The 22,275-nt window shown below is 54.1% G+C and overlaps 1 protein-coding gene across 1 annotated transcript in view; it reads right to left on the minus strand.

The window, feature by feature from the left end:
* TOP2A (DNA topoisomerase II alpha) overlaps positions 1–15,205 on the minus strand; it is a 195,197-nt gene extending 179,992 nt beyond the window's left edge. Inside the window, exon 1 of the mRNA XM_075350156.1 lies at positions 15,078–15,205. Coding sequence (XP_075206271.1) covers positions 15,078–15,098 — 21 coding nt within the window. The 5' untranslated portion in view covers positions 15,099–15,205. The remainder of the gene's footprint in view (positions 1–15,077) is intronic.
* Positions 15,206–22,275: the final 7,070 nt, after the last annotated feature.

Below are 22,275 nucleotides of genomic sequence, written 5' to 3' on the forward strand. Positions count from 1 at the left end.
GAGAAGGCAGTGCACGGGTGAGAGAGCAGGGGGATGGGGGCGGCAGAGAAGAGAGTGCAGGGGGAGAGAAGGCAGTGCACGGGTGAGTGTGGGGATGGGGGGCGGCAGAGAAGAGTGCAGGGGGAGAGAAGGCAGTGCACGGGTGAGAGAGCAGGGGGATGGGGGCGGCAAAGAAGAGAGTGCAGGGGGAGAGAAGGCAGTGCTAGGGTGAGAGAGCAGGGGGATGGGGGCGGCAGAGAAGAGAGTGCAGGGGGAGAGAAGGCAGTGCACGGGTGAGAGAGCAGGGGGATGGGGGGCGGCAGAGAAGAGTGCAGGGGGAGAGAAGGCAGTGCACGGGTGAGTGTGGGGATGGGGGGCGGCAGAGAAGAGTGCAGGGGGAGAGAAGGCAGTGCACGGGTGAGAGAGCAGGGGGATGGGGGGCGGCAGAGAAGAGAGTGCAGGGGGAGAGAAGGCAGTGCACGGGTGAGTGTGGGGATGGGGGGCGGCAGAGAAGAGTGCAGGGGGAGAGAAGGCAGTGCACGGGTGAGAGAGCAGGGGGGTGGGGGCGGCAGAGAAGAGAGTGCAGGAGGAGAGAAGGCAGTGCACGGGTGAGAGAGCAGGGGGATGGGGGCGGCAGAGAAGAGAGTGCAGGAGGAGAGAAGGCAGTGCACGGGTGAGAGAGCAGGGGGATGGGGGGGCGGCAGAGAAGAGAGTGCAGGGGGAGAGAAGGCAGTGCACGGGTGAGAGAAGGGGGATGGGGGGCGGCAGAGAAGAGTGCAGGGGGAGAGAAGGCAGTGCACGGGTGAGAGAAGGGGGATGGGGGCGGCAGAGAAGAGAGTGCAGGGGGAGAGAAGGCAGTGCACGGGTGAGAGTGTGGGGATGGGGGGCGGCAGAGAAGAGTGCAGGGGGAGAGAAGGCAGTGCACGGGTGAGAGTGGGGAGAATGGGGGCGGCAGAGAAGAGAGTGCAGAGGGAGAGAAGGCAGTGCACGGGTGAGAGTGGGGGGAATGACGGCGGCAGAGAAGAGAGTGCAGAGGGAGAGAAGGCAGTGCATGGGTGAGAGAGCGGGGGCAGCAGAGAAGAGCGTGGGGAGGAGGGTGCATGAAGGAGATTATATAACTAGGTGTGTGTGGGTGTATGTGTATATATATCCTATAAACTCACATTGGGGGCTATATATAGTCTTCATTACATAGTATTCATTAGTGCTGGGGCAGAATACTGACAGCCAATGTGTGTGCAGAGGGCGGGTCTGGACAGTGAGGTTGGGCGGTGCCAGCTGTGACTGAGGTTTGGCATAGGAAGATTTCATGTTAGGTTGAGCTGTATGTAAACAAAGCTGCAGAAAATAAAGGGATAACTCAAAAGGAACAAAAGTTAGAAAACAAAATAACGTAGGGGCATTTTATGACAATAAAGCACAGATTAGCTTAAAACTTGATTGGGAGTTTGTCGGACAATTCCTTTAACTAAAGGCCCTGTCAAACACAGAGATAAATCTGTGGCAGATCTGTAGTTGCAGTGAAATTGTGGACAATCAGTGCCAGGTTTGTGTCCGTTTACAAATGGAACATGTCCATGATTTCACTGCAACCACAGATCTGCCAAAGATTTATCTCTGTGTGTGACAGGGCCTTAAGGGACTTGTTCATAGTCATGACCACAATACAAAAGAAGTCATAGCCTTTTTTGCTGTTACCTGAAGGTCTTTTTATGTAGCACAAGTCTTTTTCAGCCATCTTGGCATGATCTGGGCAAAAGCTTCACTGGTTATTGCCCAATCAATTACATCATAGCAATATATATGGTTATTGGTTAACAGTATTGCACCAGAGTATTTGCACAAAAGCTAACATTTCAGCACCAACATGTAACTGTTGCATGGTATATAGATCTGCTACATTGTGCATCCTGTAAAAAGGGTTGTTTGGCCTAAATCCACAAGTCTGCAGTCCATCTATGTATCACTATGTGGCTACAGACTTGTGAGTCCTCACATTACATGCACTGTATGCCAGCGTATTGAGCGAGGCTATGCCCTTCTAGTCAGCGCGGTCCTGTGACCACTTTTCCCGACTGACCACAGAACCGTGGCAGCGTAGTTTGTGCGATATGAGGATTCACAGAGTGCCTGCAGACTTGCAGATTCCGACCGAACTCCTCCTCTAACAAGGTTATCCAGGATTTATTTTTACTGTGTCTAAAACCTTACAGGCAGGTAGTTGCTAACAAAGGCAAATGCCTGCCTGTTCCCAGTGCTGGCTCAGAGTGGTCATGGACCGCTCCTGCCGGCAATTCTGCTGCTCAGATCAACAAAGCAACTCTTCCTCGTCCAGGCTGCAGTCAACGGGGCGTGACTACTGACGTCATGCTGATTGACAGTCAGCTCCCACAGTTGGGCCCCAGGCTGCCAATCAGCATGACGTCGGCAGTGACGCCTTAACAGAACAGAAAAGAACCCGCTGCGCTGTTGACGTGGCATCACCGGAAGCTGCTGAATCGCCAGTAGGCGTGCTCTGTGTCAGCAGAGATCAGCGCCGGCCACAAGCAGGAAGACAAGTAGTTAGCGACTACCTAATTTGGTGTTTATGCACATTAAAAAAAAAAAAATAAAAAAAAGTCACAGATAACCCCTTTAAAATGTGAGTTTCCTGAGAAAATAATATGCTCACATAATGGATTTGGCAGTTTTTTGGCTACTTTTAGAAAATCAGAGAGGTTATATGTTGTGAAGATATTCTGATATTGATGACCTACGGCACCAAATGTTTGGTAGTGGCTGCACTCAGTACTGCGCTCCTGCACTTTACAAAGGCTTTCCCAGACCTACAGTGCTGTGCCAGGTGCAAGACCATAGGTATTGACGGTCTAGCCTGAGGAAAGGGGTCAGTAATCAATATCTGGAAACCACTGTAACAAACACTATGCTGGTATGCGAATATGAGGTTGATGCTGAGCTGTTCCCAGACGAAACACTCTCCGCCAGCCCTTTAACCCCTTCACGACCAAGGACGGATCTTTCCGTCATGGTGCCCTGGGCCTTAACGACCAAGGACGGATCTTTCCGTCATGGCGTAATCGCGGCACCGGAGCCTCCAGTGACTACGAAAAGTTAGCATAAACCGCAGATTCGGGGAGGAGGGGACCTGTACCTGACCTCAGGAGGGGTGGTGCCTCCTCCCCGGACCTACGGAGGCTGTGATTGAGCGGCGTTCGTCAGCCAACCAATCACAGCCACTGTAATGTTCCAGCCATTTAAAATGACTGAAACATTGAAATCCAGCCCTAACCAGTGCAGCTGTAGCACTGGCCATTGGCTGGAGCTGGGTGACCTCACTGGATCACCCTCCCCCAGTTCCAGCAGCTCTGATTGGAGAGATCGGCCTTGTGCCCGATCTCTCCAATCACCATGGACCTGTTGCCGGTGACCGCCCCCATCACTTGTAGTCCCTGCAGCACAGTGAGTGTATACAGTGCAATGGCAGGGCGACAAACTCCGGTCCCATGCGGTTATGTGACCGGAGCATGGGACCTGGAAGTTGCCGCGCTGCCATTGCACTGTATGAAACCGGCGAAAAGCCTCCCGATCCGCCACCTGTCTCCCCGATCTGCTGCCCGCACCCTCACCCCCACACCTCCCAATCCGCCGCCGACGCTGCCCTCCGCAATCTGTCACCTGTCTCCCCGATCTGCTGCCCGCACCCCCACACCTCCCGATCCGCCGCTGCCCTCCGCGATCTGCCACCTGTCTCCCCAATCTGCTGCCCGCACCCTCACCCCTCGTGATCTGCTGCCCGCATCCCCACCCGCCGCTGCCCTCCTCCGTCTGCCACAGTGTCACCGCTCTCCCCGATCTGCTGCCCGGCCCCTCCCCCTCGTGATCGGCTGCTCGCCCCCTCTCCTCCGTTATGCGCTGCGTGCCCCCTCTCCTCCGTTATGCGCTGCGCGCCGCTCCCCCTCCGTGATGTGCTGCCCACTCCCTCCCCCACCTCTCACCCCCGTGATGTGTGCTCCCTCCCCTGTCACCCCCGTGATGTGTGCTCCCTCCCCTGTCACCCCCGTGATGTGTGCTCCCTCCCCTGTCACCCCCCGTGATGTGTGCTCCCTCCCCTGTCACCCCCGTGATGTGTGCTCCCTCCCCTGTCACCCCCGTGATGTGTGCTCCCTCCCCTGTCACCCCCGTGATGTGTGCTCCCTCCCCTGTCACCCCCATGATGTGTGCTCCCTCCCCTGTCACCCCCGTGATGTGTGCTCCCTCCCCTGTCACCCCCGTGATGTGTGCTCCCTCCCCTGTCACCCCCGTGATGTGTGCTCCCTCCCCTGTCACCCCCGTGATGTGTGCTCCCTCCCCTGTCACCCCCGTGATCTGTCCTCCCTCACCTGTCACCCCCGTGATCTGCTGTCCGCTCTCCCGCCACCTCTCACCCACGTGATCTGTGCTCCCTCACCTCTCACCCCCGTGATCTGTCCTCCCTCACCTCTCACCCCCATGATCTGTGCTCTGCTCATCTGTCTCCCCCGTGATCTGCGCTGCGCTCCCTCCCCCACCTCTCACCCTTCCCGATCTGCTGCCTCCTTCATCTCCTGTGATCCTGCTGCCTAGATCCATCCTGTAAGGTAACTATCCCCAATCTCACCTCCCACTCCCCATCCCCCCCTTCACCCCATCCTCTGCCGCTCTTGCATCCACTGCACCCTCTCCCATCCGCCCGCACCCTCTCCCATCCGCCCCCACCCTATCACAGCCGCCCCGTCTCACAATCACAGATGCTCCCTTTATATGCCGCTGCCCCCCATCTGCCGCTGTTCTGATCCATCCTGTAAGTATTGTTCGTGGCTCTTTTCTAACTATCCCCAATCGCATCTCCCACTCCCTCTCCCCCCCCCTCCCCCACCTGCTTGCCGCCAAGTGCTGATCAGCTACGTGATTGGCTTATCAGGTACGTAATTGTTGCTCTAGTTTTTGCTTTTTTTATGCACCCCAAATAAAAACAAAACAAAAAAAAAACTTGAACAATTAGGTACCTGATTAGCAATCGTCCTGCAGTCGTACTCGACTTTGGCGTACTCGACTTTGGACAGGACTTTTTTTCCATCCCACCTAGTCCCCCCCCTTTTTTGCAGAACATTTGTGCGTGCGCCCTGGTTTTTTTTTCTATGCCATGGGGGGTCTAGTTTCCAAAATGGGGTCACATGTGGGGGAGCTCCACTGTTTCGGCAACTCAGGGGGTCTCCAAACACAACATGGAATACGCTAATTATCCCAGATTTTGCGTTTGAAAAGTCAAATGACACAACTTGCATTCCGAGCCCTGCTGTGCGGCCAAACATTTGATTTACACCACATATGAGATATCTGTGTACTCAGGAGAAATTGCACCATACATTTTATACATACAATTTTTCCTGATACCCTTGTGAAAAAAAAGCTACCTGGTTGAAGTAACAATTTTGTGGTAAAAAAAAATTTTTTATTTTCACGGCTCAACTCTATTAACTTTCGTGAAGCCCCCAGAGGATCAAAGTGTTCAATAAACATCTAGATAAATTCCATGAGTGGTCTAGTTTCCAAAATGGGGTCACATGTGGGGGAGCTCCACTGTTTCGGCACCTCAGGGGCTCTCCAAACGCAACATGGTGCGGCTAACGATTCCAGCTAATTTTCTGTTCAAAAAAGTCAAATGGCGCTCCTTCCCTTCCGAGTCCTGCCGTGCGCCCAAACAGTGTTTTTTTGCCACATATGAGGTATCTGCGTGCTCAGAAGAAATTGCCCAACAAATTTTGGGGGTTCATTTAATCCTGCTACCCTTGTGAAATGCAATAATTGAGGCTAAATTAACATTTTTGTTGCAAAAAGTAAAATGTTCATTTTTTTCCATCCACATTGCTTTAGTTACTGTGAAGCACCAGAAGGGTTAATAACCTTCTTGAATGTGGTTTTGAGTAGCCTGAGGGGTGCTGTTTTTGGAATGGTGTCACTTTTGGGTGCTTTGTGTCATGTAGACCTTTCAAAATCGCTTCAAATGTGATGTGGTCCCTAAAAAAGTGGCTTTGTAAATTTTGTTGTAAAAATGAGAAATTGCTCAAACTTTGAACCTTTATAACTTCCTTAATTTTTTTTTCCCCCAAAATTGTTCTGAGGTAAAGTAGACATGTGGGAAATGTTATTTATTAATTATTTTGTGTCATATGTCTCGTTGGTTTTAGAGCATAAAAATTCAAAGTTTGAAAATTACAAAAAAGAATTTTGTTACTTACCGTAAATTCTTTTTCTTATAGTTCCGTATTGGGAGACCCAGACCATGGGTTTTTAGCTTCTGCCTCCGGAGGACACACAAAGTACTACACTTAAAAGTGTAGCTCCTCCCTCTGAGCTTATACACCCCCTGGTAGCCAGTCCTAGCCAGTTTAGTGCAAAAGCTGAAGGAGAACAGCCACCCACAAGTAGAACAGAGTAAGAACCGGAACAACCGGAGACTCTGTCCACGACAACAGCCGGTGCTAACACACGGAACAAGAAAATTGCCAACAGGCAACAGGGAGGGTGCTGGGTCTCCCAATACGGAACTATAAGAAAAAGAATTTACGGTAAGTAACAAAATTCTCTTTTTCTTTATCGTTCCTTTGGGAGACCCAGACCATGGGACGTCCCAAAGCTGTCCCTGGGTGGGAATAAACAGAAAAAACTAAGAAGTAGGCGGAGCCTAACTTCACAAGTGGGCGACAGCCGCCTGAACGATGCGTCTGCCCAAGCTCGCATCTGCCGAAGCATGAGCATGCACTTGGTAGTGCTTCGAAAAGGTATGCAGGCTAGTCCAAGTGGCAGCCTGACAGACTTGTTGAGCCGTAGCCTGGTGCCTAAAAGCCCAAGAGGCACCGACAGCTCTGGTCGAGTGTGCTTTGATCCCCGGCGGGGGAGGCACCTGTGTACTCTGGTAGGCGTCCGAAATGGTCGATCTAATCCAACGGGCCAAGGTCGGCTTAGAAGCAGAGAGACCCTTGCGTCGCCCTGTGGTTAGCACAAAAAGAGAGGTGCACCGCCTAAGCGCAGCGGTGCGAGCCACATAAATCCGGAGAGCACGCACCAGATCTAGAGTATGCAGCGCTTTCTCAAAGCGATGAACAGGGGCCGGACAGAAGGAAGGCAAGGAAATATCCTGGTTAAGGTGGAAGGGAGAGACCACCTTAGGAAGAAAGTCCGGGGTCGGACGGAGAACTACCTTGTCTTGGTGAAAAAACAAAAAAGGTGACTCCGAGGAGAGCGCAGCCAAATCAGAGACTCTCCTGAGAGAAGTTATGGCAACTAGAAAGGCCACCTTTTGAGAAAGACGATACAAAGAAACCTCCCTAAGAGGCTCAAAGGGGGGTTTCTGCAATACTGTGAGGACCAAGTTAAGGTCCCAGGGATCCAAGGGCCGCCGATAAGGCGGAATGATGTGAGACGCACCTTGCATGAAGGTGCGGATCTGAGCCAGCCGAGACGCCGCTGGAACAGCACTGATAGGGCTGAGACTTGTCCCTTGAGAGTTGAGGGACAGTCCTAGCTGCAGACCGGACTGTAAAAAAGACAGAAGGGTCGGCAACGAGAATGGCCAAGGAGAATGGCCGGAAGAGCGACACCAGGACAGGAAAATTTTCCAAGTCCTGTGATAGATCTTAACGGAGGAAGACTTACAGGCCCGAGTCATAGTGGAGATGACTTCAGGAGGAATACCAGAAGCCGTCAAAATCCAGGATTCAAGAGCCACGCCGTCAATTTGGGTGCCGCAGAATTCGGGCGGAAAAACGGACCTTGCGAGAGCAGGTCTGGACGGTCCGGAAGATGCCACGGCAGCTCCACGGACAGTTGGAGCAGGTCCGGATACCAAGCTCGCCTGGGCCAGTCCGGTGCAATGAGGATGACTCGACGGCCCTCCATTCTGATCTTGCGCAGGACTCTGGGCAAGAGAGCTAGAGGGGGAAACATGTAGGACAGACGAAACTGGGACAAGTCTTGAACCAGAGCGTCCGCGGCGAAGGCCTGAGGATCGTGGGAGCGAGCCACGTAAACCGGAACCTTGTTGTTGTGACGGGATGCCATTAGGTCCACGTCCGGAGGGCCCCACTTGCGGCAGATTGACTGAAACACTGCCGGGTGCAGGGACCACTCGCCACCGTCCACGGATTGACGGCTGAGATAATCTGCCTCCCAGTTTTCTACGCCAGGGATGTGGACTGCGGATATGGTGGACTTGGAGTCCTCCGCCCATTGAAGAATGCGTTGGACCTCCAACATTGCCAGGCGGCTGCGTGTCCCGCCTTGGTGATTGATGTAGGCAACTGCTGTCGCATTGTTTGACTGGACTCGAATGTGCCTGCCCGCCAACAGGTGGTGAAAGGCTAGGAGAGCAAGAAGCACAGCTCTGGTTTCCAGCACATTGATTGAAAGGGCTGACTCGGACGGAGTCCAAGTGCCCTGAGCTCTGTGGTAGAGATGTACCGCTCCCCAGCCAGATAGGCTGGCATCCGTGGTGAGAATCACCCAGGACGGAGCCAGGAAGGAGCGCCCTTGGGACAGGGAGAGGGGTCGAAGCCACCACTGAAGAGAGCTCCTGGTCCGTGGCGACAGAGCCACTAACCTCTGTAAGGAGGAAGGCCGCTTGTCCCAACAGCGGAGAATGTCCAGCTGCAGAGGACGCAGATGGAACTGGGCAAAGGGAACCGCCTCCATGGAAGCCACCATTTGACCCAGCACCTGCATCAGGCGCCTGAGGGAATAACGGAGGGTATCCTCCTCATCTTGAGAGTCAGCTCTTGAGACAGAGCCGTGGGATGGGGAGGGGGAGGAAACTCTGCGCCTTCTCTTAGCAGGACGGGGTCTGGGATCAGATGATGAATCCTCCGTGAGCTCTGATGGACGGAGGTCAGAGGATAGGAGTCCTCTGTCAAGAGTATTAGAGGCACCCTGTGAGGGGGGCTGATGCATATTCATCAAAGTCCTGGACAAAAGTCCCATGGACTCAGCAAATGACTGGGATATGGACCTAGAAAAGGACTCTACCGAGGCCGGGGGTTCAGTCACAGGTGCAGCAGCAGCAGCCTGAGAGACCACTGGGGGTGAGACTCCAGGCTGTGGAACCGCCAAGTTAGAGCAACCATCACAGTGTGGATAAATGCTCGGCTCATGCAGCAGGAGCTTACATGCAGTGCATGCAGAATAAAGCTTTGGAGCCTTGCTCCTTGTGTGAGACATGCTGCTGGAGTGGGGGCTTTGCAGAGAATTAACCCCAGGGAGAATATACAGAGGTCCACAACCGGAGACCGGCTGTGGCTTACCAGACCGCTGAGCGTGGTGTTGTGTGCCCTCCAGATCCCGAAGCCCGGTCCCCCAGTGCGCAGCACCTCAGCAGAGATGCAGAATGTCCCAGAGCAGAGTGAACTCTGCCTGAGAAATGGGGACTAGGGGCGTTCCTATAAAAGAGCGGGAACTGGAGGGCTATAGAGACCTGCAGGCAAGGAGGGACGCCCCAGCAGTGGGGAGTGTCCCTCCCCTGTGTAGAACGGCCGCCGGGAGGAGCCGAACCTGTCCCTCTGCATGAGTGACATGCGAGGGCAGGAAAATGAAACTAGGCCTCCGGCGAAGCCGGGGCCTAAATTTAAGCGGCGAGGCCGACAAGCAGGCACCATCAGCGCGGTTTTCGGGCAAAAGCTGGAGAACCCATCGGAAAAGTTAAAACAATCACATACAGCATACTCTCCCCATACAATAAAGAACCGGGAACCCCAACATAAACGTCTCAGGTACTTAGCTGCTGAGACGCAGGGCCATGTCCCTGGGAGTGAGTGCTCCGGTCCAACAGAATCCTCAAGGGGCTGTGGATGGAGACCGGACTCCTGCCAGGCATGGAGACCGTGCTGGCTCCCACTTCAAGCCAGAGCCCAGAAGGGATGGTGAAGGAGCGCGGCATGTAAGGCTTCAGCCTTGTAAATCAACCTTAACAACACCGCCGACACAGTGGGGTGAGAAGGGACATGCCGGGAGTCCAGACATGGACCCGCTTTTCTTCAAACTCTTTCCAAAAGTCAAACAAATCAGATGAGAATGCATGTGTGGATGTATGACCTCCTGAACACAAAGCGATAAACTGGTTAGGACTGGCTACCAGGGGGTGTATAAGCTCAGAGGGAGGAGCTACACTTTTAAGTGTAGTACTTTGTGTGTCCTCCGGAGGCAGAAGCTAAACACCCATGGTCTGGGTCTCCCAAAGGAACGATAAAGAAATTTTCGCGAAATTTCCGTTTTTTTTCACAAAGAAACGCAAAAAATATCGGCCTAAATTTACCACTAACATGAAGCCCAATATGTCACGAAAAAACAGTCTCAGAATCACCGGGATCCGTTGAAGCGTTCCAGAGTTATAACCTCATAAAGTGACACTGGTCAAAATTGCAAAAAATGGCCTGGTCTTTAGGTGTCAAAATAGGCTTGGGGCGGAAGGGGTTAACACTGACCGTGCCCGCCCGGAGGAGGTGAGTGCACTGTCACTGTTAAAGCGTTTCCCCCGCCAGCCCTTTAACACTGTCAGTGCCAGTCGGGGGGCATATGCGGGGCTGCCTCGCACTTCCCAGCCAGCACGGTCAGTGTTAAAGGGCTGGCGGGGTGCAGGGCATGGCCTGGCACTGTAAGCCAGAGTGTGGTACTCAGGTCACTGGAGGTCATACGATGAGAATCCAGGTATGACCTCCGGTGAACTAAGCGGCGTCACTGCTGCCAGCCGGGACCCACTTGTCAGTGTTTTCTGGAGCGATCAGACATGTTTTCGGTCCCTCCAGGATTGGATATAGCGGGGCTGAATCGTCGTGGGACATCGTGTGGGTTATGTCAGACCTACAGGGAAGATTTTGGAGTCAATAAAGGAGTGAAAGAGGGTGTGTGTTTGTATTTTACTTCAAATAAAGGATTTTTGGGGTGTTTGTTTCTTTTTACATACAGATTAGTGATGGGGAAGGGGGGTGTCTCAGATACCTCCCATTACTAATCTAGGGCTTAATGTCAGCTGAAATTAACCCCTTATTACCCCGATTACCACTGAACCAGGGCAATCGGGAAGAGCCGGGTAAAGTGCTGGGGATGTCTCATCTAATGGATGTGTGGCACCCCTGAGGCTTCAGGCGCCACAGGGTACTGCACCTCCATTAGGGTGTAGTTCTTATTCTGGGTACAAGAAAGGTCGGTACCAGCTTCTGCTCACACAAACATACAGTAACACTGGGTTGCCCTCCCCAATTGGGATCAGGCCAGGGTCGGATCACAGTAGGGGGTCACTACAGCGGTGGGTTTACAGGATGCCAACGCACCAGGGGCTCACCAGATCCACTGGACTGGGGACTCAGGAGCACACAATGGGAAGAGCAGGTTAACTTAGCGAGAGCAGTGAACCTGCCGGTGGCAGCGACTGGGGGCAACAGCTCAGAACACACAACACAACTACAACAGAGAGAGAATAGCTTGAAACACAGTAGAGCGGATGTGCCGCCAGGAGCTCTGTGGTCCAAGGCGTTTAACACGGTCGCTGGGGAGAAGCAGAAGGCTGCTTTCACAGGACCGGCGCTGTCGGGGTACAGAACCCTAGGGCAGATATACTTCCTGTTATCTACCAAGTCTGCAAGGGTCGTGGGGAATGGCTAGAACAGTCACCGGACCCATCCCACCGAGTCTGCAGCCAAATAGCATATAGGATTCAGGATTGAGGACCGGCCCCACAACGGAACCGCGCTATCAGCATACAGAACGGGACACTTTACTGACACCAGGATCCCCAAGTGCTTCACGCGATGGGGGTTCGACTAGAGCCTTTCACTGATTTGGGATCGGCTGGAGCCCATCGCGGCGGAGACCGGTACTCTGGGGCAGCGCCTGAACTACTTGTCAGTTAAAGGCCTGGAACCGCAGTCCCTGTCTCTCCTTTATCGGCGCCAGCGCCGCAAACGGGGACTACACTATCATCACCCCAACCATCCTCCACGTGGTAATCCCGCTTCGCCTGTGGGGAGCGATACCATCCCAGCTGCATCCGACATCTGGCCCGGTGAGAGACCCTGTAGCGGCGGCCCCAATCCCTGGCCGCGTACCACAGGTGGCGTCACGATCACCTTAAAAGACTTCCCTAACCTCCGACTACTACCTTCTTCCTCCCTGCCACCCTCCTTCCTGTACACCTGGGGGCAATGGAACCGGGCCAGGCCACCCCGTGACAACGCAGAGGATCTGCACCCCGGCCCGGCAACGAGTAGGTTAAAACACCTGTCCCATGGGGGCGATTCACTAGGACTGAAGAAAAAAAAAAAAAGTAAAAAGGAGGGATACACGCTGGAAGACATGTAGAGGAGGGCCTCATAAAACATTTGTTTCCCATTTTTAAGCAGTGGGACTCCTAGACTGGTAAAGCCTATGCACTAAGTGCAAGGGCTGAAAAACATTTACACCTAGGGGTATACATCTATGTAAGAGAATTGTAGAGGTAGGCCTCATACACATCCTGAAAAGATTATGAAGGACATCATACACACCCTGGAAAAATTAGGAGCGCGGGTCCCATGTGACCGGAGGTTGCCACAATGCCATTGTATTGTATTGCACTGTACTGGAGTGTGACGGATCCGGCAAAGTGGCGAAATGCCGGATGTGTGAAACCGGCCTTAGGCTACTTTCACACATCAGTTTTTTGGAATCAGGCACAATCCGGCGTGTGCCTAATGCAACGGATCCGGCGCAGAATATGCAAAAACGGATGCGCTTGATCCTTTATTTTTGACGGATCCGATATACCTGATCCGTCATTTCATCCACTGGATCCTTTTTTTTTTTTTTTAATAAATTAGAGCATGCTCAGTTTACAAAAACGGATCCGGCGGCCGCATCCGTTTTATGACGCATTACGCCGGATCGGCGTCCATAGACTTCCATTGTAAACCACGCCATATCGCACCGGCGCGATGCGTTTTTTTACAAGCGACGTTCCATCCGGCCGCCGCATTAGCCAATTATGACGGATCCGGCAAAAGATGGATGCAACTCAAGGCCATCAGGCACAGTCCGGCGCTAATACACATCAATGGGGATAAAATGGATCCAGCGCCGGATCCTTTTTATCCGTTTTTTTCCAGATTGTGCCGGATGGGAAAAAAACTGATGTGTGAAAGTATCCTTAGTCAGAAATCAAACTGCAAAAGCGCAATTATGCATCTAGTGGTGAGCATGCTGGGAGTGGTAGTACCACACCTGCCTCCAAATGCACAATTGGAGATAGATAGGAGATCGGGTTTTTCTTGCCGCGCGATCACCAAGATGCGATGTTTATTAAATATTCTCTTTATTCATGTACAGATCAAGTATACGCGTTTCTGAGGTCGCAGCCTCTTTCATCAGGACAACAGAAAATCAACAATCGGTAATGGACACGCTGGGAGCTGTAGTGCAACATCTCCCCGGTAATGGACACGCTGGGAGCTGTAGTGCCCCATCTCCCCGGTAATGGACATGCTGGGAGCTGTAGTGCCCCATCTCCCCGGTAATGGACATGCTGGGAGCTGTAGTGCCCCATCTCCCCGGTAATGGACATGCTGGGAGCTGTAGTGCCCCATCTCCCTCCATATCCCCGGTAATGGACGTGCTGGGAGCTGTAGTGCCCCATCTCCTTCCATATCCCCGGTAATGGGCATGCTGGGAGCTGTAGTGCCCCATCTCCCCCTCATATCCCCGGTAATGGACATGCTGGGAGCTGTAGTGTCACATCTCCCCGGTAATGGACATGCTGGGAGCTGTAGTGCCCCATCTCCCTCCATATCCCCGGTAATGGGCATGCTGGGAGCTGTAGTGCCACATCTCCCCCCATATCCCCGGTAATGGACGTGCTGGGAGCTGTAGTGCTCCATCTCCCTCCATATCCCCGGTAATGGGCGTGCTGGGAGCTGTAGTGCCACATCTCCCTCCATATCCCCGGTAATGGGCGTGCTGGGAGCTGTAGTGCCACATCTCCCTCCATATCCCCGGTAATGGGCGTGCTGGGAGCTGTAGTGCCACATCTCCCTCCATATCCCCGGTAATGGGCGTGCTGGGAGCTGTAGTGCCACATCTCCCTCCATATCCCCGGTAATGGGCGTGCTGGGAGCTGTAGTGCCACATCTCCCTCCATATCCCCGGTAATGGGCGTGCTGGGAGCTGTAGTGCCACATCTCCCTCCATATCCCCGGTAATGGGCATGCTGGGAGCTGTAGTGCCACATCTCCCTCCATATCCCCGGTAATGGGCATGCTGGGAGCTGTAGTGCCACATCTCCCTCCATATCCCCGGTAATGGGCATGCTGGGAGCTGTAGTGCCACATCTCCCTCCATATCCCCGGTAATGGGCATGCTGGGAGCTGTAGTGCCACATCTCCCTCCATATCCCCGGTAATGGGCATGCTGGGAGCTGTAGTGCCACATCTCCCTCCATATCCCCGGTAATGGGCATGCTGGGAGCTGTAGTGTCACATCTCCCCCATATCCCCGGTAATGGGCATGCTGGGAGCTGTAGTGCCACATCTCCCTCCATATCCCCGGTAATGGACATGCTGGGAGCTGTAGTGCCACATCTCCCTCCATATCCCCGGTAATGGACATGCTGGGAGCTGTAGTGCCCCATCTCCCTCCATATCCCCGGTAATGGACATGCTGGGAGCTGTAGTGCCCCATCTCCCCGGTAATGGACATGCTGGGAGCTGTAGTGCCCCATCTCCCTGGTAATGGGCATGCTGGGAGCTGTAGTGCCCCATCTCCCTCCATATCCCCGGTAATGGGCATGCTGGGAGCTGTAGTGCCCCATCTCCCTCCATATCCCCGGTAATGGGCATGCTGGGAGCTGTAGTGCCCCATCTCCCTCCATATCCCCGGTAATGGGCATGCTGGGAGCTGTAGTGTCACATCTCCCTCCATATCACCAGTAGTGCACATATCTCCCAGCATGCACACCACCATAGAAGCCACTGGCCGTACACAGTAACAGACTTGTGCGGGCTCCGTCATGTGTAATAAACAGAACTTCGTGTATTGTCTCCTTCCCAGAACAGAGGCATACTCACTTTAAGTGGCTCAGTCTCCATCTTGAAACGTTAAATGACACCGACAATTGCGACAAATCTTCTGCTCTTCGCCCACAGCGCGCTCCCTCGCTTCCTTACCGTGAAATGAGACCGTTAAGGACAACGACTTCAAAACTCGGGAAACCGCCGAAAACCTTCCACCAATCCGCAGCCAGCCCTGAATCGAATTCTCCAATCACATTGCAAGAGGGCGGAGCTCGTACGAACGCGCCAATCACAGTGCGAGCGGGCTTCCGTCGTAGGAGATAATTTTCCTTCTTTTTTTAAAAAAGCCCCTAAGAAATAGATAGCCAATCAGAGGGCCATGTGAGGTGATGGGCGGGACTTTTCTTTCGATTGAAGGAAGACGAGGCCAATAGCATTCGGGTATTATGACTGAGTCGTCACTAGTACTGAGTGACTGTGCCGGGCACTGAGCTTCTCTTGTACCGGACTGCGGCTCGTCTTCTCTTCTGCTGCCCAGCTGCAGGACACTACCAGAAATCGCGCACAGTAGTTATACGGATTCTTCAGGTTTATGTATTTAAGGGGCTTAAGATAATTTATGTTCCATCTATTTCCACAATCTGCAAATCCATATAAATGTGCACAAGTCACTATGTCTGTGTATAGACCAAAAGCCGCAGCATACTAGTGATGAGCGAGCACTGCAATGCACATGCAAAAACCGCAGCATACTCGTGATGAGCGAGCACTGCAATGCTCATGGAAAAACCGCAGCATACTAGTGATGAGTGAGTACTACAATGCTCAGCCAAAACCGCAACATACTAGTGATGAGTGAGCACTACAATGCTCAGCCAAAACCGCAACATACTAGTGATGAGTGAGCACTACAATGCTCAGCCAAAACCGCAACATACTAGTGATGAGTGAGCACTACAATGCTCAGCCAAAACCGCAACATACTAGTGATGAGTGAGCACTGCAATGCTCAGCCAAAACCGCAACATACTAGTGATGAGTGAGTACTACAATGCTCAGCCAAAACCGCAACATACTAGTGATGAGTGAGCACTACAATGCTCAGCCAAAACCGCAACATACTAGTGATGAGTGAGCACTACAATGCTCAGCCAAAACCGCAACATACTAGTGATGAGTGAGCACTACAATGCTCAGCCAAAACAGCAACATACTAGTGATGAGTGAGCACTACAATGCTCAGCCAAAACCGCAACATACTAGTGATGAGTGAGCACTACAATGCTCAGCCAAAACCGCAACATACTAGTGATGAGTGAGCACTACAATGCTCAGCCAAAACCGCAACATACTAGTGATGAGTGAGCACTGCAATGCTCATGGAAAAACCGCAGCATACTAGTGATGAGTGAGTACTACAATGCTCAGCCAAAACCGCAACATACTAGTGATGAGTGAGCACTACAATGCTCAGCCAAAACCGCAACATACTAGTGATGAGTGAGCACTACAATGCTCAGCCAAAACCGCAACATACTAGTGATGAGTGAGCACTACAATGCTCAGCCAGAACCGCAGCATACTAGTGATGAGTGAGCACTACAATGCTCAGCCAAAACCGCAACATACTAGTGATGAGTGAGCACTACAATGCTCAGCCAGAACCGCAGCATACTAGTGATGAGTGAGCACTACAATGCTCAGCCAAAACCGCAACATACTAGTGATGAGTGAGCACTACAATGCTCAGCCAAAACCGCAACATACTAGTGATGAGTGAGCACTGCAATGCTCATGGAAAAACCGCAGCATACTAGTGATGAGTGAGCACTACAATGCTCAGCCAAAACCGCAACATACTAGAGACGAGTGAGCACTACAATGCTCAGCCAAAACCGCAGCATACTAGTGATGATATAGCCCTCAGTCCAGTAGACCACTGCGCAACCAGCTCTGTCACCTATTGTACCATCACTCATTCCCTGTAGACTGAGTCCTCGCGGGCAGGGTCCTCTCCTCATATACCAGTCTGTTTTGTACTGTTAAAGGAGTTGTCCGACATTAGCTTAACAAAAATTGTTGAGTTTATCTGTGCTGTATTGTCATATAAATCACACCTACATTGTTATTTTTTGTTTTCTAACTTTTGTTCCTCTTGAATTATCCCTTTATTCTCTGCAGCTTCTTGTTTACATTCAGCTCCAGCAAACTGACCACTTCCTATGCAGAACCTCAGTCAGAGCTGTCACCACCCACCCCAGTGTCCAGCCCCTCCCCAGTGTCTAGCCTCGCCCCCTGCCCGCCCCCTGCACACACATTCCCTGTCAGTATTCTTCCCCAGCACCTGACCTGGTATCACTACAGCATTGCAAATAACAGCCCCACATCGGGTCTGCACCGCACACGCACACATATGGCTCTGTACCGCACACATATGGCTCTGCACCGCACACGCACACATATGGTTCTGCACCGCACACGAACACATATGGCTCTGTACCTCACACGCACACATATGGCTCTGCACCGCACACGCACACATATGGCTCTGCACCGCACACATATGGCTCTGCACCGCACACGCACATGTGTCGCCCTGGGCAAGCCAGGGGACACAGGTCACAACACCACCACACCCCACACTCCAGGTAGGTACATCACAGCTAACCTACAAATCCTTGTTGCCTTCCTCCAGGAGTCTGATGATGCACACCAGGGGGTGGGCCAGGCGGTTGGCTCCGCCCACCGAGGAGCTCACAACTCTGGAGGCGGGAAAACCAGGCAGTCAGCTCAGGGAAGAGCTTGAGTAAGGAGTCTAGTCAGGGAGGAGGAAGTGGAAGGAGTAGAGGAGTAGTCTAGACAGGGCAAAAGTCAACAGCAAAGTGAGAGTGAAAGTAGAAAAGTGGAAAAAGGAGGAAAGCAAGTGAAGTGACAGAAGAGAAAGAAAGCCTGAAGGGTCCAGCTTTGTGTAGGGCCAGATCAGCAAGGTCAGCGACGGCGGTGACTGTCTGGAGGGGGACCGTTTGGAAGTTCCTGGAAGGACCCCGTTGGCTGTGTGCCCGGTGGTCTGGAGCAGTGTTCCGAAGGACAGTCAGCACCAGGGCAGGGGCCTCTCGGACCCCGGCAAGGCTAGGAGTCGCCAGATTTGCCGAATCCGTCAGTGAAGGGGACGAAGATCCCCCAACAACCAAGTCCCGATTGAAGGCAACAGCCCAACCTGAACCGGAGAGCCACCGCCACGGCACCAGTTTCTCAGGGCCAGCGCCTGCGGGCAAAGTGTAGAGCTCCTCCGGCCCAGATTGCAGCCGGGGAGCGGGTAACCGGAGGGAATCCACCGCTACCACAAGTCAACCATAGGTGCAAGGAAGAGGGACATCACCGTCACCTACCGGGAGTGCAGGGGCAGCCGTCTGTGGGACCGTCCTACCAGCCGTTTGGTTTACCGTACAAACTGTGTCCACGTCTCAGGCTGAGTGAGTACCACAGTGCCGCAAGGCACAGCGCTGCCCCCGCGTCCCTGCGCCCATCAGGCCCCGCACCCACTTCTCCATCACCGGGCCCCGGGATCACCAACCCCTACCCACGGAGGGGCAACACCACACCTGGCTGCTCCACATCACCATCCCCGGGACCCCCATACTGAGCAGCGGTGGTGCAATCACCACGACCGTGGGTGGCGTCACGAACTATAACAATCCCCACACCCAACCACAAATCCCTTTTCACTCACGGGCGAGGAGTGTCGCTCGAGGAACCCCGGGATCCGGCCCACAGCTCGAGCCACCACTGAGCAGCTGCCGGACCCGAGCAGAAGGGGTGAGCGTAGTGTGCCGACACCCTCCTCCCTGCCCGCGACAACTTGGCGTCACGAACAGGATCTTACCGCTCTGCCGTCTGGTAGAGGTGCGCCTTGTTACCGCCGGAGGTATCCGGCAGGAAAATTTCAGAAGCCGCCATCTTTGGCGCGAAAAGTTCCCACTCGAGCGTCTTCTCGAGCAGTAGAGGCGCGAAGGCCAAGACCCCGCCCAGAGAGAGGAGGGGCCGGAAAGAGCTAAGGGGGACGCGATGGCGGCTGAACGCATGTAGCAGCAGCTATAAAAGCGGAGACGCCAGGACTCTGCAGCGATACTGGGTTCCTGGAAGGCACGATTGCTAAGATGTACGATCCAACTCCCAACGAAGAAGCTCCCGCGCCTGGCACGGCGACGTGGTTGAGGGACCGGACTGTCCCGTTGAGTAACCGTCTGCAGGCTCATATGCAACTCCTCCTGGAGGAGTGGGAGACCGACATGGCGGACGTGGTGGCTGCTATGTGGAGACGCGAGGTAGAAGAGGATTTGGAGGAGCGGGTAAGCGACCCACGCCCCTGTATTCCCGAGGGATCGGCCGTTGAAGCTGAGGGGCCCGGCCGGCTTCCGTTCACCCTACCTCTCTCCCTGCTACCCGCAATGGCTGCTGCCGCCCCGCCATTAGGCCCGCTACCTGCCCAACCGGTAGCGATACCCTGCCCAGCCGCTCCGGCGGACCAGCTGGCTGCAGACGTCCGGGACGTCCCTGAAGTACATCAGGGGGAACTGCTGGAACCGCGGCCCCTTAACAGCACGATGCCAGAAGTCCCAGTAGGGACTGTGCTAGACCCTGAGCCTGAGACCGTGGCCTGGATGAAGGCCCGGGTGATGCAATTCTACCAGCGTCAGCAGGATCAGATCTTCCGGATGATGGAGCAGTGGACCAACGAGGTGGAGGAGCTGTTTACAACTGCCCCGAGGTACGGAGAGAGAATGGATGTAGTAGGACCGACTGGTGACCCACGTCCCTCTGTCCTACCAGGACCGGCCGCTGCGGCTGAGGGGCCCGGCCTAGTCTCGGCCTATGCATCACCCTTGCCGTTACTTATGAGGCGCCTTAATGTCAGCTCGCCTGATCTGCTGCTCCGTGCTACCGCAGAAGGGGCTGAAGTGCTGGATGTTTGAGGCCAGGAGGCTGCGACAGCTGGCGGCAACCCGCCTGACGCAGAAACAAGAGATGACGACTCCTGCCCCAACTCCGGGTTCCCTGTTGCAGTTGAAGGAGCAAGTGAGCGCTCCCACTATGTAGGAGCCCCAGTGGTCGTCCATGCCCCGTGTACCGGTGGAAATGGGTACCGGGTGCCCCTGTCACCGCAGGCATGTCAGTGCATGTTGGATATGCTGGTGGAGGGGGATGGAGCTGCGTTAGCTGAATATCCGGAGTAGGGCAGCGGATGCCCGTTGCACCGTCCCCGTTGGGACCACCACTGAGTTTAAGTTTGTTATTGTTTACAAGTTTTGAAGAATGATGAAAATGATTAATCCAAGAAGCAGTTACCAGATTGTCTGATGTGATTGAACCGGCTGGAGCCGGCACCGTTGTCCCCGTGGGGACTGTTAAAAGTTTTGCATAAGGGACTCCTTATGGACAAGCCCGTGAACTTGCAGGGCACCACAAACGTTAAGTGGCTTGTAAATATGTTGGGTACCGTTACCGTTTCCGCAATGCCGCCTCCGGAGAGGCAGGTTGGAGGGAGGGCCCTGAGCAGAGCAGGCCAGGGCCCAGCCACCAAAGGAACCGGTGGCCACCCTCTGGAGGGGAAGGACAGATCCCGCTTGGGTAACTTGTGCTGGACTGTGGGTCAAGGGGTGCTGCCTGGGTTTTAGGGGCAGCATCAGGGCCAGGTTGCTTGGGTGGGAGAGAGCGGAAACCGTGACCGTATACCGTTGCAACGTTTAAGTAAATGTGCCTCCCGTCTTGGGAAGAGTTTTGATTAAAAATGTTATTTATGTTTTCTTAACCCTGTTACCCCTTTTTCAAAAAAATAAAACCGGTGTAGGACGGCAGCCCGCGGACGGTCTGCATTTTGCTAAGGGGGAATGTGTCACCCTGGGCAAGCCAGGGGACACAGGTCACAACACCACCACACCCCACACTCCAGGTAGGTACATCACAGCTAACCTACAAATCCTTGTTGCCTTCCTCCAGGAGTCTGATGATGCACACCAGGGGGTGGGCCAGGCGGTTGGCTCCGCCCACCGAGGAGCTCACAACTCTGGAGGCGGGAAAACCAGGCAGTCAGCTCAGGGAAGAGCTTGAGTAAGGAGTCTAGTCAGGGAGGAGGAAGTGGAAGGAGTAGAGGAGTAGTCTAGACAGGGCAAAAGTCAACAGCAAAGTGAGAGTGAAAGTAGAAAAGTGGAAAAAGGAGGAAAGCAAGTGAAGTGACAGAAGAGAAAGAAAGCCTGAAGGGTCCAGCTTTGTGTAGGGCCAGATCAGCAAGGTCAGCAACGGCGGTGACTGTCTGGAGGGGGACCGTTTGGAAGTTCCTGGAAGGACCCCGTTGGCTGTGTGCCCGGTGGTCTGGAGCAGTGTTCCGAAGGACAGTCAGCACCAGGGCAGGGGCCTCTCGGACCCCGGCAAGGCTAGGAGTTGCCAGATTTGCCGAATCCGTCAGTGAAGGGGACGTAGATCCCCCAACAACCAAGTCCCGATTGAAGGCAACAGCCCAACCTGAACCGGAGAGACACCGCCATGGCACCAGTTTCTCAGGGCCAGCGCCTGCGGGCAAAGTGTAGAGCTCCTCCGGCCCAGATTGCAGCCGGGGAGCGTGTAACCGGAGGGAATCCACCGCTACCACAAGTCAACCATAGGTGCAAGGAAGAGGGACATCACCGTCACCTACCGGGAGTGCAGGTGCTGCCGTCTGTGGGACCGTCCTACCAGCCGTTTGGTTTACCGTACAAACTGTGTCCACGTCTCAGGCTGAGTGAGTACCACAGTGCCGCAAGGCACAGCGCTGCCCCCGCGTCCCTGCGCCCATCAGGCCCCGCACCTACTTCTCCATCACCGGGCCCCGGGATCACCAACCCCTACCCACGGAGGGGCAACACCACACCTGGCTGCTCCACATCACCATCCCCGGGACCCCCATACTGAGCAGCGGTGGTGCAATCACCACGACCGTGGGTGGCGTCACGAACTATAACAATCCCCACACCCAACCACAAATCCCTTTTCACTCACGGGCGAGGAGTGTCGCTCGAGGAACCCCGGGATCCGGCCCACAGCTCGAGCCACCACTGAGCAGCTGCCGGACCCGAGCAGAAGGGGTGAGCGTAGTGTGCCGACACCCTCCTCCCCGCCCGCGACACACACATATGGCTCTGCACCGCACACGCAGACATATGGTTCTGCACCGCACACATATGGCTCTGCACCACACACGCACACATATGGCTCTGTA

This window comes from Anomaloglossus baeobatrachus, chromosome 5 (genome assembly GCF_048569485.1).
Source record: "Anomaloglossus baeobatrachus isolate aAnoBae1 chromosome 5, aAnoBae1.hap1, whole genome shotgun sequence".
NCBI classification, from domain to species: Eukaryota; Metazoa; Chordata; class Amphibia; order Anura; family Aromobatidae; genus Anomaloglossus; species Anomaloglossus baeobatrachus.